At 48.4% G+C, this 27,775-nt stretch overlaps 1 protein-coding gene across 1 annotated transcript in view; it reads left to right on the plus strand.

Moving 5' to 3' along the window:
* The window catches only part of GPC1 (glypican 1), a 159,514-nt gene that overhangs the window by 123,452 nt on the left and 8,287 nt on the right, over positions 1 to 27,775 (plus strand). Inside the window, exons 3-4 of the mRNA XM_052685578.1 lie at positions 14,545 to 14,936; positions 24,746 to 24,911. Coding sequence (XP_052541538.1) covers positions 14,545 to 14,936; positions 24,746 to 24,911 — 558 coding nt within the window. The remainder of the gene's footprint in view (positions 1 to 14,544; positions 14,937 to 24,745; positions 24,912 to 27,775) is intronic.

Below are 27,775 nucleotides of genomic sequence, written 5' to 3' on the forward strand. Positions count from 1 at the left end.
CAAGGGAGATAATGACTACCTAATGCAGTGGAGTGGAGCTGAGCTCCCACCTGCAGCATTCCACTCTGTGCCCCAGGATGCACAGGATGCACAGTCACACTGCTGCCTTGTCCCTCCCTTTGTGTTCAGTGTGAGGGCTCAGTGCACTCTGCAGCCCTGGGCTTTCTTCTCCAGCTGCCAGCAACATCCAAAATGTACAAGTAGATCATCTGCATGATAGCCCTGAAATTCTCTTGGGCACAAACAGCACCCAGCTCAGCCTTTTGATGCTATGGAACAGCAAAGAAGGAGTAGAACTATGGCAGTACATGAAGAGAAGTTTCATGTTTTAAAAAGATTTAAGGTCTTTAAATAAAACAGAGTCCTCTGCAGATGATTCTTGTGCTTTCAGAGGTCACAAGCCTTTGTGCTGTATTTTGCAATGTACTGCGAGTTCTGCATTGCCAGGAAGTTGCGAGCTGCAGGGCTGCACGTTTGTTCTCTTAGGCATTGTTTTTGTCCTAAGCACAGGAGCTGCCAGGGGCTGCACTCAGAGCCTGTGCCCGTTGGGTGGTCATGGCGTCGTCCACACACACAGATGTGGCCCAGGGCTGCACAGCCTGCTGCTTGGGCGTCGGATTTGGTTCTGTGCTGCTGAGCTCCAACAGTTAACAGCTGACTGAAAGGAAAACCTCTAAGGAGAGAGCGAATGCTGGGTTTGAATGCCGTGGTTGCCTGTGCATTGATTTAATCCATAGCTTTTTCTTATTATAACAAACAAACAAACAAAACTAACAAACAACAGAATAATTAGGGAATTTGCTGTTACCATGAATTGATGTTCTTCTTACCAAATCCTAAAAGCTGATTGCATTAAGTTGAAGCAAATGGTGTTACAGAGTTTTCATTTGCTTCTGCATGTGGAAATTCAATGTCATCTGGTTCTGTGAAATTCCATGTCTGTCAGAACCAACTCTCCAATCCTCCTCTCCTTCCTCACCACACACCAGGGACACACCAGTGTTAAAACCACACATAACTCTAAGTAAGAGCAATTACTGGCTTTGCTTTGTTTATGGACGAGATCAGCAGTGCTTGAAACCCCCCCTAAATTATCACCCATTCGATTTTTATATAGTGTGACGCTACTGGAGAACCAACCTCGCCGCAGCAGCTGATGGCTCGAGCTTGCAATAAATTCTCTGGACAAAGAGTTCTACTGTGTGCTCTTCGTCCGTTCCTTTTATCTGCCAAACGCTTCCTCAGTATCATGGGTTTCGTAGGCTAAACAGGCAGAAAGCAGTGTGAGCAGCAGCGATCCCTCACCCACACGGCCCCAGGACGGCCAGTACCACCGCAGGGCTGCAGGCGTTGGGCTGCAAGGTGCAGGGCAGACTGAGCTGGGAAAAGGCTTGTAGGGTTGTGTGCTCCTGTTTGTGCACCAAATACACTGCGATTTTACATCCAGTGACATACGGTTATTTAAAGACCTCTCAATTGCTAAGGAAAACGGGTTTAATTGAAGTCAAACATAAAAGCGCAGGGCGGAACCAAACACCACCACTTTAGAAAGCTATTCAGTGTATCCAGCTGATGGGGGATTTTATTTTTAGCTTTATGATTATGGATTTTTATAGCATCGCATGAACATAATGGGCTTTTCATCTCAACAAGAACAGAGCAGAGGAGATCCAAGTGTACGAGATCCAATGTCCTTCACGGATGCAGTGGTAAACATGTTCTCAGAGACAGAAATGTTCAAGTGCAAACCAATTGTGCTCACTGTGGGGGTGAAAAAGAATACAGTAGCTTGATTATATTTGAGAAGACAGCTGGTAAAAGACCAAAATTGGTATCATTACTCCCAATGTCTACTACCGTGATGATATTTTAGAAACCCATTCAAAGCTCACATAGCACACACAAACAGGCAAAAATAAATCCGGCGTTGGTTCAGGGGGTCCTAATCTGGGGTATTTGCTGGACAACAAAAGCTCTTCAGACCCACTTAAAGCCACAGCAGGAAAACAAAATTGTGCTGGGCTGGTGAGGGAAAGGAAAGTTTTCAAGCTAATTGTCATCCTGCTAATGAGCACCAAATAGCTTTGCTAGTAATAACAGTACTTCAGCATGCTCTAAGCATCAGCTTGAGTAAAGCTTTTAAACAGCCTGTGCAAAAAGGATTAGAAAAAGGAGTGCTGTTAGATCAAACCAAGCGATAGATATGCCACGGACTAAAACGTTAATTAGACTTGGTTAAAGATTCCAGAAATGCAGCTGAAAGTTGGTTGCCTTCTGCTGGCAGCCTCACCTGCCTCACCCGCTGTGCAGGCAAGCATCTGCCCGCAGGTTGGCCCTGTACAGCACTGGATGGGCTCACATGGGGCTGCTGGGGCAGGAGGGTGCTCAGCACCTGCCAGCTGGAGCAGAGTCATGCCAGTGGTCTGACAGGACCCTGCTGCACCACAGCTGCTCCTCGTGCACCTTAGTGTGCATACAGCTGAGTTTTATTGCTAGCTGCCTGCATTCGGGTGCTTTCCTATGCAGTTTGCTGAATTAAAAGTACCTCACTAAGACTGTAACAGCTCCTGCCCAGCCATGCGGGTTCATTGTTAGACTTGAAGTTGTACTGCTTAATTAAAAAATAGTCATCATCGCAAGTAAGATTTTGTTTAATATTCCTGCCAGTTATTTGACTGTAAGGCAGTTCTTTAAGGAACTTTTGCTCTCATTTATTGAGGATGAATTGGTACAGGAGTTCCCAGGGCCATTTACTCTGTAGATCTCTAATAAATAAGCTTCTCTTTCTTGTTCTGGTTCATTTTAGCTTCTGGACACGTGGGTCCATCCTGTCAATATTTTATGACTAGTTTTTCTGTTATTTTTTAACATACTGTGTAAGTTGTTCCATGAGCGTCAGAATTAATGAGGTCTTTATTTCGAGGGGTTTGTGTTTCATGCACCATCGACCTGTATGTCAGAGGAGGTGCAGGACCCAGGGAAGTGCCCCTGCCCTGAGGACACATGTGCTGGCGTCTCCCATGCCTGTGCTGAGGGTCCTCCTCCTCCCAGCTGCTCTGTCAGAAACCTGGTAGGGGCTGCATTATCACCCGCTCACTCCCATCCATTGATTACAGTCTGCCAGTGAGCCCCAGCTCCATCCTAGAGGACAGACCCACCCTGCTTCTACTTGCTCTGCCCATGTGCAGTGATCTCCATGTGCACGTGCAGGCTTCTGTGACACTTCACCTTGTTTGAGAGACACTGAAGACACATTGCATGCTGTCAGCTACATAGGATTGCACAAAGAAACACCACAAATAGGAAGCAAAGCCTGTGTTAGAGATCAAACAGCTGCAAAGATCTTAAATGGCCTAAGCCATTTGGTCAGCACCACAAAGAAGCAGTGTTCTTCCATTGCAAGATGCCGACTAAGGAAAGTGAAGCAGGAATAGGCTTGCAAATACCAAGGTTCTCCTTCCTGAAACATTTATAATGAAGGGCAGCAAGCTGGTCCTCAGGAGTACAGCACATTAATTTAAGTGATTGGCTAGGAGTCTGAGCACTGAGGGTGAGTTACATTGCACCTTGGCTGAGACCTCCAGGTGTCTTATCTAAGCAACTGCCTGAACTTCCCCCAGAGTCAGTGGAAAGGGATGTCTACTGCTGCAGAGCTGCTTGAGTGCTGGAGGGGGGCCTGAGGAGATAAGGGAATGTGCAGAGCAATCCTTTTGTTCATTAAGGAAGAGAAAATAACACCTCAAGATCAAGACAGCACCATCGAGGGCTTCAAAGGCTGAAGGTTTGGTTTTTTTCTCTTTAGCTAACTGGTAGTGGAACACACATGCTACCCATTCCTCATGGTCCTTATTCTTTTCTGCATGAAAGCTCTAAATAAAGCTCTAAATAGTCTTTAACTCGTTAGCAGAGTTGAGATGCTTTTCCCTCTTAAAATATGATGGAGCCATGAAAACAGCAAGCAACCAAACATGCAGCTGAGATAGGAAGCCTGCTGTGTAGGCTGACGGCAGTGTGCAGCCAATAGATGGTGCAGGCAGGGATTTAGGAGGAAGGGAAGGTGAGAGTGTGACCCAGTCCTGCAGGGCCCCTGCAGCCACATCCATGCTTCAGTCCTGGAAGGGGATTTTCAGCTCCCTCCAAATCAGGAATGGTCTTTGCTTCACTTTGTCCAGATCTAAGCCATGCAGAAAAGTATTAAGAGGCCCTTTGGAAAACTCACAGAACATGACCCAAAATTGCCTGATCCAGACACAAATTACTCAAATTTGTTGGAGAATGTATATCACTGGACCACCTGAACATACCAGAAGTGTACGGCTGTTACGTGGTCCTCCTGTTAAAAGCATCTGAAGAGCTGAGTGGGGCAATGAACTGAACATCCTAAGGGCATCAAACTCATGCATTTTCTTTGTCTCAGTGCTGACAGCATCCGAAGCTAGGGAGATTAGCTGCTGGGTAACCAGGCAATTGCTAAGGTCCCTGGCTAGGGAGCAAGGGCCAGACGTGTCAATTTGCATCCTGCCCCACAATGATTCTGCAGCTCTCTGCCACCTTGCATGCATTCTTCATTCTGTTCGTGTCAGTCATGGGGGCTTCCCTTGCTCTGATTCGATCATCTTTTGAATTCCTTTTAGCCTCCAGTATCCAGGCCATTTTCCTGCAAGGACAGGGTCCGCAATCCATCCGTTTGACGTAGGATTTCCTTTTGTCTGTTTTAAATCTTCTGTTGGATCCAAGATTCCTCTGGTTGTCCCTGAGGTCCTGTGCTAAGAGGAAAGATGAATGACTGTTGCTCATCATCACCACCTCCCTCTCTTTCTTTATCGAGCTTGAATGCTAAATGCATTAGCTTATCTAGTGGCTTAATGAAGATTTCATCCTAAGTTTGTGGGAGAACATTTAAAAGAGGTCGGAACTGATTGCTCACGTACAGTTCATTGGTGCATTGTACTTGAGATGAAACCTGACGGGGGGAAAAAAAAATTGGGGGATAAAAAAAGAGTTGTAAGTTGGGTAAAGTGGAACAAGCACGTGCTTTCAAAAAGGCTCAGCTTCTCTCATCCCTCAGACTTGGGCATGAGCCAGAGGTGCTTCAAAGGCAGCAGAAACCCTAACGCCAGCGGGAGGATATTGCCAGTGGCTGGGGGCAGCCGGTGCTTTTCTTTGGTTGTCCTAAATGAATTTTTTGAAAGAAGGAGCACATGTTGTTTCCTCTTTGTTTTTTTCTTTTTGTTGAGCATAACTGCAGTCAGACTGTGGTTAGTATTCTCAGCTAATATTTTCCTTATCAGGAATTTTTGATCTCTGTCGTGTGAACACGATGACAGCCCAGGGTGGATGCAGATATTTTTAGTCACTGTTGTATCCAGCTGACAGTCCTGATGGGCACAGTATGTCCAAGCAGGTTGTCTTCCAAGGTTCTGTGATAATTTCAAACTCTGGGGCGATTTTAATTTGATTAATATAAGTTGTAAACACGTGCATTGTATATATGTATCATAGAATGGAATTACTGAGTCTGGGAGACCTGAGGCATTTCTCAATTTCTCACAGACTCTTAAAGTTTCCTGCAGATGAGGTCCCTCCCGTTGAGGTGTCAGTGCCTGCAGGTGGCGTGGAGGAGGCTGGAGGCTGCCAGCCCTCCCTGCTCAGGGGAGCACACTGCCTGGGAGGGGGGGCACACGCCAAGCAGGGATTGCTTTCTGCTTTGCTTTGCTGTGGCCTCTAAATAAGGATTGTGCTGTGTTCGTTGTAGCTGATGGTTTCTCAGGCTGGAGCTAGGATCGAATGGCAGCTTCCTCCACTGTATGATTTTCCAAAGCAAACAGATTTTGTGGCAGGCTTTCCATGCTGGTCACAGTCTTGGTGCAGTTTCACTTTAAAGATTTATACACAAGCAGTAAACCAAAGCAGTAGTAATGTAACGTGGATCCACAAGCAAAGAGAAGTATGTATTACACTCATTTATGCCTGTATTAGAAAATATACTGAGATGTAGTTGGAAAGGGTCTACACTCCGGACAGGGTATCTGACTTCTGTGAAGCTCCGTGCTGTGCCATGGAAGCAGCAGCACTGGTATCTCGACACCTCAGGTGCCCGAGCTTGTGGCTTGGTGTTTTGAGTCCTTCAAGGTGTGACCTGGACCTCTTCATAAGGCTTTTATTTCAGCTATAGCAAGGTACCAAGTGATGGTAATGTTATTCACATAACGGCCATGCATGTTTCTGTGTACGTACACAACTTTTGTGCTTTCAGATGTCAGATACGCACAGATATTTGCATGTTTTGGTTTGGCTGCAAAGCAGAAGCTGTCTTTTCTCATCTTTACCAGTTTCTCCTTTTCGTACAGGTTCCATGGGTAGGAATGTCATAAGAAAATTATTTTTCCAAAGAGCCAAGGAGGTTCCTTTCTGACGGCACTGAAAGGGGGAAATCTAAATATTACGTGCTTTACATAGACTTAGATGAACTCCTGCAGCACTAACATGGCAACTTTGTCCAGAATATAATCCCCACAGCTGGCAATTTCTGTCCTCCTTGTTCTTCTGGGAAAACCCATATGTCAGATACTCAGGATGTTAGATATCCAAGGACATGGCCTGCTGAGCAGGTTCTGAGGGGCAGCCCCCCTCATCGTGTTTGGTGCTTTCCATAAGTATTCAGCATACCCAGAGAGGGCACAAGCTTCTGCAGCACACTGCGCCGCACTGGATTGGAGGCTTTGCACAAAAGAGGGTTAGAGAGAGGCACAGGGTGGAAATTCAATGTGGAAATCGTGGGAGAAATCCAGGACACGGGTGGTTCATGCTGCCACCTCACTCACCACCACAGCTGGTGCAACCTGAGCATTTCCAGCTGTGTGTGTGCACGCTGCAGCCCTGCCTCCTGCATCACAGCACATTTCCTAAAATGGAGATTTCAGGCCCGCACCATGGAGGAGCATTCCTGGCAGATGCTGTGGGTGTCAGCTGCATTATGTTTCGCAGCGTTTCCTGTCCCATGGGGTGTGAGTGTGTTATGTGGAACTGGGGATCGCTGTCTGAGCAGGTGTGTGCAGCTTGCACTGCTGCTCCCTCTGGGCTGTTGCTCTTCCAGGCAGAAGGGAATGCTGCCCTGTGGGGATGCTCGTCCTGTCCATTCTGCTTTGCTTTCATGCCCTGCTGCTCATATGGGCTCGTCAGTCTTCACCTCAAGTGATTTTGTCTTCATAGTGCAGTCGCATGAACTTGAGTCTGGGGAAGCCTTAAGATTTGCACAAAGGTGTTTCTGAGGGACATCAGGAAGGTGATTGCTGGATCCATCAGGATCAGCAATGTCCATGAAGCGATTTCCTTCCTTGGCAGGCTGTGGGAGAAGTGGGGCTGGGCAGGCTGTGCTGGTGGCAGCATGTTGCTGTCACTGCAGTTGCTTTCCTTGGTCCCCAGGCATTGGGGGCACCCACTGGTGGGATGAGCAGAGCCCCTGCCTGCTGCTGTTTGCAGTGACCACCACCTCTTCCTCCAGGAGCCTCCTAGCCAGCAGACTCCTTTCTTCAGTGCTGGGATCTGCGTCTGCCTGGCCAAGGGTACACACACTGTCTCAGCAAGTTGCAAAAACAGGGGATGGGGAAAATGTGGAATTAAAAATTGGTGCAGATAATTACCTCTCTCTGACTGCCAGTCAGAACAGCACCAAACAGCACGAGGCATGCGCTATGGAGTGTGGAAGTGTCACCCAAGTGCTGGCAGAAAGACAGCGCTTTGTCTTTGAAGTAACTGGAGGTGCTTATTCCCTGTGCTGTCACTAGGAGAGCCGTGTTTCAAAATGGATTTTCATGCCACAGCATTTTTTTTCTTTTTAAAAAAGTTTGTTTTTCCAAAAAACTCATCCCCTAAGAGAAGAAACCAGCTGTCTGCTGTGTATGCCAGTCTAAGACCAGTTTAAGCTAGGCCATCTTTAGTCCTTACCTAAAGCCAGGAATCTATCCTGTGTAATGCTTTTTGCCATATGATGTCTGTTCCATCAATTACTCTCATCTTAGGAGGCTTCAAAGGCATTTACATCTGTGCCTGAGTAGTTCGTTAAGCTGCAGAAGATGGAAATGAGTAGAGGAACTAACAAGTGAAGACCTAGCTAAAGGGGAGAAAGCAAGATGTGCTGAAAGAAGAGCTCTTGTGCTGGAGTGCGATCCTAGTCGTGGTTCTCAAAGACAGCCCCAGTAAAGACTGGAACGAATGATGAGAAATGTGCTCACGGAATTCCTTCAGGACGCAGTGCTGAAAATGGCATCGCTGGAAAAAAGGCAGTGCATAGGCTAAAAGAGTAGAAATGAGACGATATTCGTTACTCCTGTGCAAGTGTGAAGCTGGGGGCTAACTGGTTGGAAAGAGCAAAGGAGTGGGTTGGGTACATACCGGTCAGTGGCAGGAAGGCTGTGAAGTGCTAATGTGATGCGCTCCTAAAAAAGCTATGTGCCTTTCCTGCAATGTTCACAGTGCCATTTCTGGTGGAGAAAAGGAGATGGTGTTCTTTGTAGTTCTGATAACCCACGGCTGGGGAGAGTTAATGCCACCCAGCAGAGGTGACAAGAACGGTCAGAGGACCGCAGGGCGTGCAGAATGCGAAGACAGAAGCTGTGTGGCGAAGCAGCAGGACTGCTGCGGAAAGACTGGATTTGGACTAAGCAGGATGACTGCCCACTGACCCACAGCATCTCTGCAGTCTGAGTTCCTGCTCTGCCCTACCTCCCCCAGGTGTCTTCCTATTAAATGTGAAGAGGCTCTTTGGAGAGAATCCTGAAAGTTAGCATTTGTTTTACCTACAAGTATCAAAATTTGTGCATCCTGAAACACTTGTTCACTCTGTTAATCCTCTGGCTTGTAGATAGAAGCCACTTTTACCTTCATTTGTTTGGGCTTTTGCAGTTTTCATTTCCTATTATCCCTGTTGTGTCTCAGCCACCAAACAGGAGAGGACACTGTAGGGAGCAGTGATGAAGGGCGGGTGGCAGAATGGCTGGGAACTGGGAAAATGGCAGCACGAGAGCAGCTGCTTCACAGGAGTGTGAGATGGTGGGGAAGAGGTGACCCCAGGGAAAACGTCACGGTGTTGGTACAGCTTCCCACGCACAGAAACTGAGCCCCTTGGCCTCCCCGCTGTTCCCTCATTTGACAGCACTCAGCTAAGGTACAAGGCAGAGCATGTCAGCACTGGTGTGCCAGTATCAGCTGCCTGGGTAGCACTTCAGTTAATAATGAGGAATAACACTGTTATGAATAAAAGATTACCGTCCTAGCTGAAGTGAATAGAACAGATATGAATGCATTAGATTTGGATTTTAATGGCTTAAATCTGTTGCTAAATTATTCTCTTCTAATATTAGTTTGATTTCAAGGACAGCATTAAAACTAACTGGAAGAGTAAATTGGCATTGGGATGTGCAGCAGTATATTAAATGGGAACTCAGCCCAAGAAAACAGCAAGGCTACCTCAGAGCAGGAGATTTGTTCTAGAAAGAGGCTTCAGGCTTTTTCTTCCCCTGCTTTTGCTGAGTGGAAGAGTCAGCTTATTTCTTTTCTCTTCTTTTTGAAACATGATAGCTGTGTTAATGGTGTGCATATTTCCTTCAGCCACCCTTCCTTGGCCCCTGTGAAGGCCTTCACTCGCATATTTGCTCAAACATGAGAAGTCACAGCATGGTATTTAATGCCTCTTCCTCTTCTGACTGCAAGCCTAGCTTGCGATGCAAAACTGTCAAACTAGAAGGAGGGCTTGCTTTTCTGTGCCAGAGCTTCCGTAGCATTAGCATGGAGCTTGCATTTCTGCTGCCATACAGCACTGCTGCACCACGTTTTCAGTGTATGTTGCTGGGAGCTCTTGCAGGAACAGTTCAGAAACAAAAGCAAAATTGAATCTTGCAGTCCTGGAGCAGTTTGCTCTTCTCTTGAGAAGGGAGGAAACAGGAGAGCGTGGGGCTGCCAGGGGAGGCGAAGCAGTGGAGGTGTTGCTGGCAGTGGGGTTCTCAACCCTGCAGCACTGAGTGGCAGTACATGGGGTGGTCACTTGGTCTTGACCAAATCCAGTCATCCACTGCCTTCAGGAAGGGCTTCTCCTTGAAACCTGGCGTAATGTCATCGTCTGAGCAATGCGTTTTCCTTCCTCGTCTCTTCTAGTCTGGATGTACTCTTTCCGCTTGTGCTGATGAGCTTTTGTTCTTTGGTTTTCTGCTTTAATAATATTCAGATTGAAATTAATTCAGTCACCTTTCTCCAATTTTCTTATTTTTTTCCTAGTCTGACCTCTAAAATGTTCTGAGTTTTGAAGAAAGCCAAATGTGATGCATGCCCAAAGAGCATTTGGATGCCCTTCATGGCCTCTTCGTTTCCCCGTGTTCATTCCCACTCCGTCATCACATTGGTTGAAGAAACTCCAGTATGCTCCAGCTGTGGAGTGATCAAATGGTATCGAAGAGCTTGGAAAAAGCACTTTGTGGTGGGGAGGGGAGCTCAGAACTTGCCATCTCCACAAAGGGAACGGCCGGGTCCTGCTTCACCCTTCACAGCTTCCCAGTTTGATTCAGAGTTGTGAAAATGTGGAAACTGTGAAAATATGGGCTGTGAACACTGGGAAGCTGTGAAGTGGAAAGGGTGGGGATTTCCAATTGCTCCCAAATGCGAATGTAATAGATTCTGGTTGAAAACTTAATCCTCTGTAAGCAACTTTTTGTCACTACCACAGAGGGAGAAACAGTGGCCAGAGCTGCAGAGTTGCATCCCTTGCAAAGCCCTTCTGTTTCTTTGCTCAGAACTTTCTGGCGTCTTTGAATTTCAGAGAGAAGTTTTTCAAACCTAGGCACTGCCAAAAGGCAAACTTCATTTGAGTAAAACTGCTTGTCCTCTTTCTGAACCTGGAAGTAAGAAGTAATAATAATAACAGTAACAACAGAGTGCTGTGCTGTGGTTTTTCTTTTGGTTACTTTTGCAACTGGCATGTGAAAGGGGATGTTTCACATCAGAGCAGCCTTGACCAAGGAGCTGTGCCTTTCTTTGCTTTGGGAGAGTTGTGGTTGGTGTGGCCCAGTGGTCGCCTTTCCAAAAGTGGCTGCTGGGATGTGAGGTGCTCCAAACGAAATTACATTTCCAGAGCAAGGAAGGACCCGCCTGACTTCTGGCAAAGTGTGTTCCTGGAGGAGCAGGAGCCCAGCCAGGATTTGGCAGGTTCCTCTCGGGAAGGGATCTCTGCTTTCTATGCCTCTGTAGCAAAATTTGTAAGTCTGGCAGAAGCTAGGAAAGACTGCTTTTTTCCAGTGTGGATCTGGGCAATCTGTCCCCACTTCCTTGCGTCGCAGAGCAGCAGCAGAGGCATCACTTCCAGAGCAGCTGGCAGTGCAGCCACCCCGCTGGCTGTGGGCCGTTCCCAGTGGGAACAGTGGTGATGCAGGGAAGGTGCGAGCTGCAGGGTTGCAGGAATCACAGTGTGAGAGCACTGCTGCTGGCCGGCAGGATGTGGTGGTGGCAGCAGAGCTCAGGGCCTCGGGATGGTGGGGTGTGGCAGGAACGTGGTGAGGATGTGCCCTCGGATGGAGCCCTGCTAATGTCTGTGTGCCCGCGCTCTGCTTGCCGCGTTGTCTCTTAGGAGCTGGGCAGACCCAGCAGTGGTGAATCCAGAGAGAGTGAGGGACCCAGAAGGGCCCACGGGGCTGTCTTCCACCTGTACAAGTGCAGTGAGCGCTCATTACGACAGCTGCCCACCTCAGGGCGCAGGCAGTGGGCTGTCAGCTGGGCTGAACCATCTCTCCTACCCAACATCAGTTCTCGAGGTGTGCTCCAGCAGCTCATTTAACCTTGATGCCGTGCACAGCCTTCATCCGTGCCAGCAGCTAATGACGGAGCAGGGGCACCAAGGAGGTGATGCTGTGCAGGCTGCAGGCGGCTGCGGGGCCCTCAGCAGGTGCAGGCTGACTTGTGCTGAGCTGTGGAGCTCAATGCAGCCCCCTTGGCACAGCCCTCTTCCGAGTGCCTGCCAGTGCTGCCAGGAGTGCATCTCAATTCCCAGCCAGATCAGCTGTTCATCACAAGCACATTTAGGTTTAATTGCTAATTAATTTTCCCTAGATGATGTAGATATATTTTTTCTCGCTGTGTGAAATCTAGAAGAACTTTTTGAGAACCAGCCTCAAATGAATTGATTGTAATTGTCGTTCTCTCACTTAGGTGAGAAGTAATAGTTCATCAACTCTTAATTAGCACAAAAATTAGGCTGGATTGTTTGAGAGTGATTTCTAATTTTTTGACAGAAAGGTATACATCTTGTTTTTGCTGTTTCCATGTAACAGAAGAAGTCATTTTGCCTTAAACAGACAAATGGGGCTGTTGAGTTTGCTGGCATTTTCTTCCTCTGGATGGTGAGTGCCAAGCCATCAGCTTTAAACAGGAATATGAGCAAACAAATACAAATCAGTCCTCTGGGGAGGGGGGGGATCCCAGCGCAGCCATGCACTGCCACCCGGGTCAAATCCAGTGAGAGTGGATTGCTTCAATCTGAAAACCCATTTTTTAATTTATATATAAAACCAGTGTTTTAATTTAGATCAACACATTTTTGTTTTCTTTGTGCTAAGACTTATTTTGCTTACAAACCATCAGAAGTACTTAAAGGAAAATGTGAGCTATGAAGCAGTAGGCGATGTGGCTGGAGGAGTCAGGCTGCTCATCCTTGGAAGCAGTTTGCTCACATAGCAGGAGTTCCTGCATTAGCAGCCATGGGCAGCTGCAGGTGTTCTTGTTTGTTCTGTCCTCTTGTTGAGTTCTGGCTTCATTCAAATCTGAGAAACTGGGTTGAAAATTGTAGTGTAGGAAAGACTGCCCCAGAAATCAGGCTGGTAGAAATGAGCCTATACTGGCTATACAATTTCAGGGCTGTTTATAGTCAGCGGTGTTCCCTCAAAAAATACTTTGTTTAAAAACTTTGTATCTGCACTATGCATTTTTCAGAAGCTTTTCTTTCTTTTCTTCTATGCTTTGTCACAGTGAACTTCATTTATATACCTTAAACGCATGCTGTTTGACTGTTAGTGCATTTTAATTGAATAATGGTTTCCCTTCAACTAGAGCTTATCATACATCACCAAAAAAAAAAGCTTAGATTTAAAGAAGAGTATAATAAGGTTTGCTTCAGAAAGGCCTTAAAAGGTATGAACGTAATTGAAGTGAAAGTTATCATTCAAGTCATTTTTCTCCTCTCACTGACTTGAATGGTGGCTCAAGTTGCTGATGTCAATCAATACATTGAATCGGGCCTGTGCTGCTGGGAGTTCCCTGTGGGGCAGCCTGAAGGAGCCAGCAGGATGGGGATGGGAGCACGCAAGGGGCTGGGGGCAGAGCGGTGTGTCATCGCCCTGCTCTGCAGTCACACTTCTGTCACGGCTGTGCCCACTGAGCCTGGGGCGTGGAACCACCTCTCTGCTTGTACCTAAATAAAAGCGTGGTGCAACTTAGCAAATGGGATGAGAACCTCCAACACAGCAGCACTGGCCTCTCTCCCAAAGCACCTGGGTGCATCCAGTTCCTGCCTCAGGCTGAGCACCTCCTGCAGCACTAGCTGACAGCTCTGGCATAGTACAGGGCAGTACTGAGAAGCAGTGCCAGCTGATGTATTTCGAAAGGAAATTGTGGAAGTAACGGTATAGCACATTCCTTTTTCTCCTCAGCTATATAAGCAATTCCTCAGATGAGTGACACTAAGGTTCTTGTCTTCACTGAATAGCTGGAGTTCTGTGCGCTTGCCTGAAAATTGCTGGTGTGATGAGCAGGTTGCTGAAGCCTCTTGCAAGGCAGTGGGAGTCTGTGCAGTTGGGTGCTTCTCAGTGTGGCACCTGCATGGCTGCTCCTGGTGAGCATGAGCACGATTCTTCTGTGGATTTTACACTGAATCAAGTAATTGTCTTGCATCTCTCTAATGGGCAGAGATTCAAGCTCAGGAGTTGTTTGCTCACCTGCTATGTGCCGGAGTTCTGCCCGTGGCTATTCTTTACTACCTTGTGCATGCGAGCTCTCTGTGCCCTGGGGTGCAGAACAAAAGCATTTAGCACCTGCCGTGCTGACAAGTCTATGTCAGAATGATTCTCATGGCAGTTTACAGATGAGGCTTGCCAAGGTTAGCCAGCAGAAATCAGGCTGCAGAATGGCACAGATGATGACAATGCACAGCTGCTGTAAGATTTCTGCAGGCTGCACTGGGCATGCCTACACAGTGCCCCTGGCCGCGAGCGTTGGCTGGTGTGCTGCCTGGCTGTGGACCGACTGTGGAAGCAGCGGGGCCTTTTGCTGCTACAGCAGGGCAGGAGTCCTTGGTGAGCACAGAGAATATCCTCAGTCGTGGTCTCTGGGGAGATGGATGGGATCAGGCCATGATGCTCTGGGGCTGCATTGGGGTTTCTCCTTTACTCTTCTCATCTGAAGCTGCAGGCTGAGCAGCTGGGTAAGGCTGGGTAGAGGAAAAGCTCTGTCAGGGCAGTTGTGCTGCTGGAAGGCATCCAACTGACCTCTTCTTTCCTCTCTCTTCAGATTATTTCCAGGATTTGTTGAACAAGTCAGAAAAAGGCCTTTACGACACTTTTCCAAGCCTGTATGGAGAACTGTACACTCAGAACACAAAAGTCTTCAAGGACTTGTACAGCGAGCTGCGCCGCTATTACAGGGGCTCCAACATCAACTTGGAAGAGGCCCTGAATGAATTCTGGACACGCTTGCTGGAGCGGCTCTTCAAGCTGATGAATCCCCAGTACCACATCACTGATGAGTACCTGGACTGCATGGTGAAACACGCAGAGCAGCACAAGCCCTTCGGGGAAGTTCCCAGGGACCTGAAGGTGAAGGCAACACGAGCCTTCATCGTGGCACGCTCCTATGCACAGGGCTTCCTCGTGGGCAGCGACGTGGTCAAAAAGGTTTCTCAGGTATGTGGGGGTTCCCCCTTCCTCTCAGCCCCAGTTGGCCAGAGCCAGTCGACTACTTTTGGTCAGGAAGAAGATTTATTTGCCCTTGAGTTTTCATGACAAAGCAGGCAGGCATTTTAGGTTTTGTAAAGCAAACTGCTTGAGGGTAACCCATCAGTAGAAGGGAGCAGCAAGCATGGTCTTCTGCAAGCTTTGGGAGTGCCTGCCAGAGAAGCAAGGCATTGTTCACCACAAATCAGACCTTACCTCATTTCAGCCTGCGTGGCAGAGGGCCAAGGAGATGTCCGTTACCGGGCTGCAAAGCTGTTTTGTTGCTTGCCCAGATTCCTCACATTTCTCTGGCAGGGAAATGACATGCCTCTAAGTCATGCTGCCTTGGTTTCCTACTTGATGGAGATAGGATGTAGGGTAGGCAGGACTGGCTGGCCAAGTGTGCAGAGAGTTGCATTTTGGTGGTTGTGTCTGTTTCTGTCGCTGTGTGTATTTGTACCACTTCTGTGTACAGGGAGGTGAGTTTGAAGAGTGTGTTGGGATCTTCAGGGATGAAAGGTTCTATATAAACCTAAATTAATGTGGCTGAATCCAGGGTTTCAGGAGGAAGGAAACTGTCTATATTCTTTACTGAAGAAGCAGCCTTTCAAAGCAAGGTGGTGAAATAAGATAATCAGGCATTTCACACAGGTAGCAAAGAGAAAATCCCTGCTAAAATACAGCTTACACAGTGCATGTGGAGATGGCAATCACCAGGCATGAGATTCAGGGTGTGATTAAACTGAATGTTAAATATGGAATCGCAGTTAATTTCCTTGGAAAGTAATGTGTAGCAGAGGATGGTACTATTTGAGACAGCAAATTCAGACTTTGATCTCAGGAAGAAACATTAATGTGGTAACAGTGACAAATGCCTTAATTTATCTATATGGGGCCATAAAACTGTTCCACTACCCAAAAGCCTTTGTACATCTCATTAACATCACACTCTTCTGGCACTTAAGACAGATAAAAGAAGAGAATGGTGTATTTTCAGGCAGATCAAAGTAAAACATTTTTCATATCTCCTTTGACTGGCAGAGCGTGCCAGCATGCCGTGGTTCCACCTTCTGCCATGTGTGGTGGGTGAATCAGACTGGTGGGACAGCTGCAGTCCTGTTGTCATTGGGAGAGGAGCTGAGATACTGATGTGCAGTGTTCCTTCACCTTCACGTGGGCTTCCTCCTGTGGGATTTCAGTTGTGGAACCCCTTTCCTGAATACTCCTTACTCTTGGTTGCTTATTGCACGGCACATGAGGAAAAGTGACTTGTCTCTGGACTTGGAGCATAGGGCAGGTGCTCCTCTGCTCTCTGCTTTCCCACTCTCTGAGGCATCCATCCCACCCCATGTCCTCAGATGTTCCTCTCCCCATAGCACTCCCTGGGCTCACAGTTAGCCTGGCTTGCTGCTATTGTCACACAGCCTGCAGAAGTTGAGTCAGGACAGCCCAGCCAGTCCTCCATGAGAGCTCATTTTGAAACGAAGACCAAAACCAGCCCATTTTCCCCATCATCACGACTGGGTTTGCTTAATAGCCCTCAGCCATAACCAGGATAAAAAGCCTGGTTTATCCAGTTACACCTGGTGTCACATGAAGTGCTCTCACTGATGTGCTGGCGACTGTGCCTGCACGTGCTGCAGAGCGTTACAGAGCGTGTGATCGGGAGCAGGAGAAGCCAAGTATTGTCTTCAGCAAAAGCCCTTATCAATGAGCGGGTATGAATCTTCCTCCTATGTGTCCTGCTGACAAGTTCCAAGTTCTACCTCAGAGCTGTTTGTCTCAACTGTTGCCCTCTTGACAGCCCCTGCCCAGCCAATAGCAGTTCTCTTCTCACTAAATGGAGAGGCTGTCCTGGCCCACAGCCTGCCAGTACAGCCGTGGAGCTTCCTCTTCATCTGGACAGGGTTCACAACTGCAGCTTTGGTACCATTCACTTCTCATCTTGCTTTATATTTATGACATTAGGAAAAAGCTTGAAAGACTTTATTAAGATCAGAGGCTGGGATCAGACTTTCCTGGCAGCTAATGGCATTATCCAAAAGTAATTCTTGGAGCTGAAATTGCTCACAGAGCAGTGGTGTTTTGATCAGGAAGTGTGGGGACAGCCCACTGAAGGCGGCATACGGAAATAAATTATCTAGGCCTGAGCTTCTGAAAAATCATATTAATTTGTTTCTATTTGCATATATAGCTGCAAATCTCAGAAGAGCTCCTCATTTCTATGCACTGGCATCACGGGCATGTGGCCAGCTGCACAGGGACAGGGCAGAGGGAGCAGGCATCCCGTGGGGCATAAAGAGATGGGCGCCGTGCTGCAGGCAGGGCTGCACAAGGCAGAGCAGAAGGGGACAGTCCCCTCCCTCTCCCTCCTGCCACCCCTTGGTGAAGCCATGCTGCATGCATGTTTAGGATTCTTTTGCTTTACTGTGCAGTTGGCAGCTGCCCAAAAATAGCATTTGCTGCGACTCGGAGCTTTATCTGAACAGGTGAAGGCCTGTGCTGGGGGCTTGCTGGCTTCCAGCTGCTGCTGGGGGCCCCACGTGGGCCTGAGAGATTGCTGTGTTCAGTGATGAGAGCAGGAACGTGCCCTGTGGTGTGGTTGGGTTGAGGTGCTGTGGGATGAGAAAGAGAACTGAGATGGCAAGGATGGCAACAGTTGAGGGATAACCCCTTATAAAAAGGGAAGAAAGTCCTCATTGGAGATGCAGCATGATGAACAGGGACATCCTGACTGCTTCTCTTCTTTATCGCTCTCATTGTGATTCAGCCCAGGTGTTAGTTGGAACTTTGACACGAAGGGCAGGCAGCAGAGGCAATCTTGGCTGCACCAGGGTACCCAAGCTGCAGTGAGACCATGTGGTCCAACGCTGCTGCATCCTGCATCCCAGTGTGGAGCTGGCTGAGCTGATGGGTGGGAGGAGGGCTGCCCACACCGCTGGGTTCAGAGCCCTCTGCTTTCCTCAGGACTGCACAACCTGCAGATCCCAGTGAGGGCATGGAAAAAGTGAAGAAGTAATGCTCCATTTCTAAAGGTAGGGAGTGTGTTAAATAGGTTCTGCTCCTCTGGCAGAAAGTGAATGATCGGAACAATCTTTCTTTTGCTGCATCTCTGCTGCTCCTTGCTCCAGAATTCTGTTTCCCCACAGTGATGGGGATCAGTGTGGATCAGCAGCAGCTTCGTGACCAAGAAACACTTACTTAAATCATCAATTTTAATAATTGTGTGCGTTTCTTTTTCTAAGAAGATGTTCTTAAAGAAGACTGGTTCTCTTTCAAGGTTGAAACAAAATATGGTGATTTTCATTACCAATTATAAGCCTTTTCACTAAGCCCTCTGTTTCATTTTACTGATGAAGGTTGTCTACCAGTACATTTGTATTTGAGCAATACTGTCTCTTACCATACATTCCAGTCTTCTTTTTTAAACTTCTCAGGATAAGGTAGATGGCAGCTTTCTTGCCATTTACCATAAGAGTAATTTTTAAACACATGGTGGGTCAAGCAACATTTGGATTGAAACTAATTCCAATTAAAAAGGCCCCAAAATAGTATTTGTAGCAGTGTTTTTAGTAGTTAAATGAACGTGCTTGATACATATGGAAAATAATGATTATCTTAGCATGATTTACATTTCCAGCAAGACAAGAACTTAACAAAGACAGTATGATCATCCCCAGTCCTCATCTTCCTTAAAGCTGTGTCTGTCGCTCATGCCCCAGGGTTTTTCATAGCTTGGAAGGATGTACAGCTCACTTCTGTCTTGGGTGAACTATCTGTAAAATTGATTGAATAAAATGAAGTGAAGAATATAGTCTCTTTTACAGTTAGGAAATCACTTTGTTAAATAGCTCAAGCGCAATGAATTCGTACCCCGTGTTCAAATCATCTCCATCCTCTCAGAGTATTATCTTTATTCAGAGCATCAGTAGCAAGTGCACGCAACCATAAAATACATTTTATTTCACCTAAAGACTTTCACTTTTGTAATGAAGTTTTGTATTGATAAAAATTGCCCTCTCCTTGATCCTGAAATGTCAGTGAAGTCCAGTTGGCTTGTCATTGCTTGACAGAAGTGTGTTTCTGTGCTACAGCACTTGACAGCAGGACACTGCTCTGCAGAGACTGCCTTAGTCCCAGGGAGCTGTAAAGATGCCTAAATAAAATCTCTCTTGAGTTGACGTGCTGCTTCACAGGGTCAGAAGCTCTTCCCTGGCACCTTTGCTCACCAGGACCTTCAGAGAGATCATCTGCGTGCTCCTCTGAGGCTCAACAAGCCCCCCTGTTCAGGCAGAAGCACCTTCACCTAGAGACAGCTCTGCACGTCTTGATAAGAGAACGTTCATCCAGAAGTTCAGCCTCAGACTCGGCCTCTCCCTGAATACCATAGAATCAGAATCACAGAATCATACAGTGGCTTGGGTTGGAAGGGAAAATAAATCCCACTCAGCCCCAGCTGCCTGCCGTGGGCAGGGACACCTCTCACCAGGTCAGGGCTGCCTTTGGTGATGTCTTCTCTCTTGGAGAGCTGTCCTCATGCAGATCATACCTGGAATTGCGTAGCTGGAAGTGTTTCAAATGGAAGTTGCAGTCAGCCTGATTCCCTCCTCAGACCCAGAATTCTGATGTCCCTTGCCCAGAGCTGCTTCCCAAGCCTGAGCAGAGAGTGGCCGCTCTAGGCAGCACCCAGCCCAGCTGTTGCTGTGTCCCCTGTGAGCACCTCTCGGAGCCCCCTGCTCCTTTATAGCACCGAGTAAAGCTGGGCAGAGTTAGGCAGTGAGGCCTGAGTTTGGATGGATTCAGAGTGAGCTGTATGGCTCTTTATGGTGGGTTTTTTTCAGGTATTTCTTTCTAGTACTTCTAGTCCACAAAAAACCTGCAAGTATTCAGAATATAATATAAATAGCACATGCAAATAGATACTTATCTCATATGTTTACCTGCTGGTTAAAAGGCAATTGAATCAGGTTTTCAAGGGATTGAAAATTGTGCCAGCTGGAAATCAGTGCATCAGATAAACAGAGGAGGAACGGTGGTGTCTGTCAACATCTCCCCGCAGAGGGAGAGCAGCATGAGGGCTACCCATCTGTATACATCCATACATCAGTCTTCCTTTGTTATCTGGAGGCAGGTGGTGCTGGACAAGGACACAAAGTCCCACAACCTCCCAAGGCCCTGTCCTCTGCCATCCCTGAGGGCTGTGCTGCCTCTGACATTGACACTGCCCGCTGCAGGCACTGTGCTGCCGGCTGCCGGGCTATCACTGCTGCCCACTGTGCTGCCTGGGGTTGGTTGGGGTGCACCAGCTTTCATTTATTTCTTTTATTTTTTTCTGAGTCTGCAAAATGCTCGTTTGGCCGCTGGGCTGGCCTCGCATCTGTCCCAAGCAGGGATGAAGCCAGGCAGTCTGTCTGTCCTCGGGCTTAGCACCGGCTCTGGACCACTGGAGCATGAAGGACACATCTTTGGCACCAGCCTTTGTCCTCTGTACCTCACCCTGCACTGAGCTGAGTGCAGTGAGGAAGAAGGAGGGCTGCTGGCTGCAGATCATCTGTGCCTACCGCTGCATCCAAAAGCCATGGCTTGCTTTCAAGGTCCCTCAAAAGAGGTTTTGGAAACATGACTGATGCATCTTAAATGATGGGCTTGTGAGGCTTTAAAACCCACCGTGCTCCAGGAACTGACTGCTGTGCATTTCTATAAGGAATATGCAAAATAATGACTGCAGTGATTATACAATTCATTAGACTTCGAAAGCACCATATTTCCATCGGCCCTGCAGCTGTTTCTTTGAGAGTTTTACTTGGAAGATGGGAAGTCTTGGTTTGTTTAACACACAGCAAGGTGCTAATTGCAGCAGGACCGGTACAAATGTGCACGAGGCAGCTGCTGGCCACACGGTCTGGGTGTTGGAAGCCAGGGCCGTGATGTGCAGTTCACACCTGGGGGTGGAAATCACAGCACCCCCTGTTCCTTTGATCACAGTGCTTTGAGGATCCTTCCTCGGAGAGGCCGCAAAAATGAAATGTGAAAATAAGAGGTGCACAAGGATAGCAGCAAACTGCAGATCTGCTGTGTTTTCTCACAGCGGCGGTACAAAGAGCTGCCCCTGACCTTAAGTAAGCATCAGCTGGCTCAGAAATGTGAGCTGTGACAGTGCTGGTTTAACTGGTGATGCAGGGGCTTAAACAGCCATCCAGACGTTCAGAGCGGAAAAATATACCTGTGAATATATGCAGGCCCAATCTGATGTACATTTGACACAGGCATTTTGTCCTCACCTCAGGGATCCCCACGCTGCCAGGTCCTGCAGTGCCAGCCGGAGGGGCGGGCAGCAGGCAGGGCCGGAGCTGCTCCCAGCAGGAGCTCGTGGGAACTCCAGAGCAGAACCCCAGGGCCTCGGCCGTGGGTCTTACGGGCTGGCCTGGCCTTCCCCTTCCACAGCTGGCCTCTTCCTCTTCCCAGAGCCCTCCCTGCACCTCCTCTGGCTCCCAGGGTCGCAAAGCACAGATGGCTCACAGCAGCCTGGGGATGAACGTGCGGGAGGAGCAGGGATAGGAGCAGAGCGGCGAGAGCTCACTTGTTCTGTTGGTGTTAAATGCCTTTCAGATGCACTGGATGGCCCCTGAACGCCAAGCAGCCCCATCACGTTGCAGCTAGGCTGCAGGTTCTCATTTGCTTTCAAGGGAGGCTTCAAAAGGAGAAAGGATTTGAGTGGAGTGGTTTTTGTTTTTTTCCCTTCCCTTGATCTAAGCCAACATTTCAAAGGCAGCATCTGCAGCTTGGCTGCAGGGTGTGAGTGCAGCCAAGGACCTCTGAGCAGGCACACAGCTGTGCTGTGGGGCCGGACCTGCTGCACACACTGCCCCGTAGCAGTTCGGTGGTGCTCTGCCAGATGCCTGTGGCTTCCTACAGCTCAGCCTTCCTCAGAGCTGGGATGCTGGGAAGGAGAGGAGGGTCATTGCTCTGTCGAAGAAGCCCTCAACCCCCTGGATGCTATGATGCAGAGCTTATCACAGTACCGGCGCCTCTTTGTCACTAGTCTCCACAGGCGTGCTCCTTGCATCCCAAACTTACTTCTTTGGTCTTTCCAGCCAATTCTGTCAAAAATAATTGGCTTGCACTATGGGGACAGGAGCCCTCGGCATGTGCACACTCAGGTGCCTTCAGTCCCCACGTATCTGGGAAGGATAGCCTCGTGTGCCCGAGCTGCTTTTCCCATTCCACGAGCAGCTCTGCCTCCCCCGTGTCTTCATTTCAGAAGTTCATTCTGAACTCATGCTTTAGGTAATCAGATAGCTTTGTTCTCCCTGCACATGTCTTAATGCAGGCGGAATGGGTGACTGTTTATCCCTTAACTCCTACATTTCTGTGAGTCTCTGCTTTGGAAGCATATTAATAAGCTGCTTGGCAGGAGCCTTCTTGGTTAGAAGCCTTGTAGGCTGAATGTTTTCTAAATTGTCTGGGGTGCTTGCAAGGAACCCAGCTTGGGACTAATCCCCCAACCCATCCTCTCAGCAAATTGCTTGCAAAAGTCATTAATTTTACTGTAATTGATTTAAACATTGCTCAGGAGGGGGAAAATTGAGGGAAACAAATGCCGGTTTGAATGCTGAGAACTATGTGTGTCCTCAATTCTCTCTCATATTATCTCCACGTGTGCTCATTCCCCGCTGGCCCCTCTGCAAGCCTCTGCTGTCTCACAGCACGCAGTCAGTCCCAGCGCTGCACCGTGGTGCCCTGAGCCCTGCAGACCCATGAGCTCCCCTCCCGCTCCAGACATGCACACAGGAGGCTGTTTTCTGCTCGCCTCCAGCAATTGGCAGCTGGCTGGGTGGCTCCATCAGCCGAGCACGGGCACATCAGGCTTTGGAAAGCAGCCATGGAAAAGCACAGAGCTCGGCTGCTGATGCACGGCGCAGTCACGGGATACCTGACGACAGCCTCCTTGCGGTGTCAGTGCTGGTGGTGGCGCGGGGCTGTGTGAGCCGCAGCCACCTGTTCCCGTTACATGAGCTCATTGCTACTCCGATCAGCTACTGCATCTCCAGCTGCAAAGTAGCTTTAATTAAAATGATTCATCGCTCAAGACCAAGTTGTCCCCCATTTGGGGTATTTTTTAGAAGATAATGTTTTTTCCTTATCACTTCATCACTGGATTTGCACTTTCAAGGACTGCTCCCACTGATGTCGCTGGGATCAGAACGGAGTATGCAGATTTTAATGGAGCAGTGACACAGAAATAATGTATTTTTAGGTTGGGCTTGGCTTTGTTTGGCATGTTTATTTATACCCCTGGAAGCTGAATGAGGAGTGCCTTGGCTCTGAGCCGTATCTCTCAGTAACTTTCTTTTTTTGGGTCCTGGGTAAACGGCTTCTCCAATGTATCATGCATTTCTTCTTGACATCTTTATGCAGTTTCTATGTCACTGAGCTAAGGCAGGACTATAGGTGCCATTAAAGCTAAAGTCAAGTCTCCATGTCAGCATGGGGAATCAAGGGCATTACACAGCCGATGCTGCTGGAAATTGCACCTTTGTAAGGTGAGCTCTGGTACCTGTGTTCCATGCTTGGCAAGCATGAAGTCTTCACTTCAGCAAGGACTAAGGAGGTGTTGGAAGGACTCTGTTCCTGCACGTGCTCCCAGACCCCCAGCAGGACAGTGCAGGATCAGCGCCCCGCAGGGAGGAGCTCAGGGGCCTTCCCTCTGTTCTGTGCTGTGGGAGCAGAAGCCCAGGGCCAGGCTGGGTGCGACAGTGGGGAGCTGAGCTCTGCCAAGTGAAATGAGCATAGGATGCTCTCTGACATTGCTCCTTCACCCTCTTGTTCCTCTGCTTTCTGCTCATCTCTGCAGTCTGCCTGTGCAAAGGGAGCACTACTGCAAACAGGTAGTGTGGATAATTCCTTGGAGAAAAGGAGAGGAGCCTGCTCTCTTCCCTAGAGAAAATCAATATTTATCCTCTCTGCTGGGAGACTGAATGCTTGGCCCCTGCCAGGCTCAGGTTGGTGCATTGGAGATGCCACCAGCAGCTCCAAGGGCAGGCCACAGCGCGGGAGCAAGCAGTGATTGCCACCTCACTGGGCACTGAGCATCCCGTGGCTGTCTGCCTGCAGGGAGACCCACCTGCAGGAGTGACAGCGTGGCATCATAGCAGCTCCACACTCCTGCTTTCAAAGCAGAGTAGCCCAGCTTCCAGTACTCCAGAAGGCCAACAGTGCCACCGGTCACCAGGCCAGGGAGGTGCGTGGCCATGTCTGAGGGGTTTGTTGTCCCATGGCCAGAAGTGAATGTTTCTTTTCAGAATTTCTTCTTCCCCTACAAGAAATGTACAAGACCATATTCAAGCTATTTTTCACTATCAGTGAAGAGACGAGGGGCAAGTCTCAGGGCTGCAGCAGCAGCTGGAGGATCAGGCATTTTCAGTTCATTTTCCTCTGGAGGAGTGACAACTACCTGGTACTAGGCAAGGCCTGCATGCAGACACTTGATATTTCTTTTTGTAAATGATTTTAAAAGAGTGATTAGAGAATTGGAAATGGGTGCAAGCAAAAAAGGAGGGGAGGATGCATTTAGTGATAAGACAGGGGAGCAGCGAGCTCCATCAGCACCGCCATGGGGACCTCTGTGCTGCAGAGGCTGGGGCCCTGCCTGGGTTCCCTGTGCTCTGCCTCGTGGGATGGTTTGGTTTAAGGTGGCATAGCCACCTGCCTTTCAGGGCATGCCGAGGGGCCAGGCCTCCTCAGCTGCCCATGTTTCTGACTCTGCTCTGTCTCCCCAGGTGTCCCTCAGCCATGAATGCACCCGTGCTGTCATGAAGCTGATGTACTGCCCGCACTGCAGGGGCATGGCCAGCGTGAAGCCATGCAGCAACTACTGCCTGAACGTGGTGAAGGGCTGCCTGGCCAACCAAGCTGACCTAAACACCGAGTGGAAGTACCTGATGGGTAAGGTGGCTCCTCACTGCCTCATGGCACCTTTCAAACTCTGAGTCCTTTGGAGACTATAGAAGGGGCCACTGGAAGAGCTGAAGGAGGCTCTTTTACACCACTATTTCTCTGCCTGCGATACAAAGTCTAGAATCTATTGCAGGATGTTCTTCTGGGCTTTAATACCATTAGAAAGTGCAACTGGGCAGGCTAACAGAGGGTTCAGGTGTTTCCATCTTCTCCATCCTCTGTGTGCTGCCCACACATTGCATTTGGGTCATCTGTCCACTCCTCCCAAGGGCTGAGGCTTAGGGACAGATTCTGCTGCTTCATCCATATACTGCAGCATGTGTGAGCACATGGGAAACCCTGGCAGCCCTCCCTGGGATGTGGTCTGGAAACATGAAGCCATAAACTTTTTCCATGGGAGAGCAAAGGGATCAGAATTGCATACTTCTGAATGGAAAGCAAATACATGGGAGGGAGAGGTTACAGGTCACATGAGGAATGGGAAAATTAGGCTTGTATTTAAACTGAGAAGAGAGCTCATTTCACTTCTGTTTTGTCACTCAGCTAAGACTATGGGTACTTCTTGAAGTGGGCTGTATGTGTGTAGAGGTGTCCATTTCCTTGAGCTGAAAGCCAGAAGTATCACTGCAGTGATGTGGTCTGATACCCTGTGCAACACAGAGCAGAGAGCTTCCACCAGGCAGTTCTTTGGGCAGTTCTGCAGTCAGACCTGGGCATCTCTTGTAGGACCTCATGTATCATTCCGCTGTTTTTCCAGAGGCTGTGGCCACTGGTTGGAATGTGAACAGCTGCTGAGAGTGGCTTGCAGTGTGACTGAGAGTGTGGAGTAAGGCTGGTGGGGGCCAGCATTTAGAAAATAGTGTGAGGGTGTTACAGCTCAGCCCCTCCCCTGCTGCAGTCTGTCAGGGGAGGCTGCTTGCATTAGGAAAGCTCTCACTCCTCTTTCCATGCCCAGAAAGCTCCTGTTTCTCTCCCAGGTTGTACATTTTGGTTGGAGTGCTAACATCAGAAACCCCACTGCAGTGTAGCTTCCCTCTCAGTGGCCTCCCACTGCCAAATAAGGATCCCAGTGCTGCACTCAGAGCCTGGTGCTCAGAGGGTCCGTTGGCCAGCTGCCTGCCTCTTGCCAGGAGCTAACGAACCGAGTGGCGCTGTGCTGTGGCTAATTGGACGTACTTGCCATTGGCAGCCTGCTACAGAACGGGGGGGGAGGGGGAGGGGAAATATTTCCTTCCCCAAGGGTTTATACCAGTGTTTTGATAAAGCTTTGTCCTCTCTGACCACAGCAAGCCAACTGTTAGCTGTCGCTGCTCTCCTGGCAGGCTGACTGCCCAGCTCCTGAAAGATCAGCACGCCTCTCCCACGGCTTGACAGGACTGCATTTTGCAGTTATTGAGGGCTTCTCTTGGCCAGGAGACACTGATCTTGTCAGGAGGTGTTGGCTGGGAGGAAACTGGAGCTTTCTTTAAATTGTGGCTGTATGTTTTACTGCCAGAGGTCATCGATTGATCAAGGGCTGGAGCAAAACATGCAGGAAGAGACAGAAGTTCCCTGGCATTGTCCATGTTTCACCTTTAAGCCCTTCCATGTAGCTGGAGAGGATTTGGTGACAACAGTGTTTCTCTTTCAGTTTGACAAATCAGAGTAAGTCAAACTAAAGATATTAAAGATATTATAAAAAGCTAAAGACATTAAAGATATTTATATATTAGTGGTCAAATATAATTTATCACTAATATAGGGATGCAGACTTTGATTTAAATATCTCTATCTCAACATTAGTGCATCTGCAGATATAATTGCCTGGAAATATAGTCTTGTAGATGACACTGCAACCCCTCAGTGGCAGCAAAGTTGAACTGCAGGCTCTCTGATGTTACAGGAGATGTTATTTCCCAGAAAACAAAAACATTATCGACTCATATGGCATGTTTAGCTTTAGAAATCAGTGCTAACCCTCTGTTAGCCTGCCCAGTAGCACTTTCTAATGGTATTAAATCAGGACTGCGTTGCAGGAGGAAAGAGCATATGGACTCAGAAACACAGGCCCCTGTTTCCATTCTTGCTCAAGCTAATTTTTTTTTTTTTTATTATTTTTTTTAAGTGCTGAAAGTAAATACATAACATTTCCAGGCTGTGACTGTGCATGTTGTTAAATCCTATATTACAGACCAGAGCCTTGTGAACATGATTTGGTATCTTCTGCAGATTTGTGCTGTCCCCTCTCTAGTGCTTGCCCAGGTTGGTCATTCTGTGGGAGCAGCCAGGACCTGAACATTGACCATGCAGTAGCAAGGAGAACATATTTTTGAGGGCTGTGCATGCACTGACAGCAGTGGGCTGAGGATCAGACCATCCTTGTTAACATAATGCTTCCACCGTGGACCTAGTGCCTCTGCACAACATCTACAGGACCTCAGGAATGCATTTGGGGGCCTTTCTGCCGAGTCCTACTGCTTTGCACAGACAAGGGGTTGAATGCACGTTTGAAGTGATGGTGGTCCCCATTTGTGCCCTGGCTGGCTGGACCCCTGCTCACAGGAAATTTGTGCATCTCAGTGCTTTAAAGCAGTATCACAGGTGGCACTACGTGCTATGGGATGGTGTAGGAAGAAGGATGTGTGCTATTGATGCCCTGTTGAACTGCAGGGCACAACTCAGTTGGTGGTTTCCCTGCTTATGAATATCAGCAAGCGAACGTGTGCTGAGTAAGCTTTCTGCAACATCACACCATCTGCTGTGACAGTCTCCTGCCAGCCTGATGGGGAAGGTATTAGGATCTAGGATAAAAATCACTGCTAAAGAATGAGTTCATTTACGAACCAGGTGGTTTTTCAGACCAGACCCTGGGA

The sequence above is a fragment of the Tympanuchus pallidicinctus genome, unplaced genomic scaffold, assembly GCF_026119805.1.
Source record: "Tympanuchus pallidicinctus isolate F22 unplaced genomic scaffold, pur_lepc_1.0 scaffold22, whole genome shotgun sequence".
Classification (NCBI taxonomy): domain Eukaryota; kingdom Metazoa; phylum Chordata; class Aves; order Galliformes; family Phasianidae; genus Tympanuchus; species Tympanuchus pallidicinctus.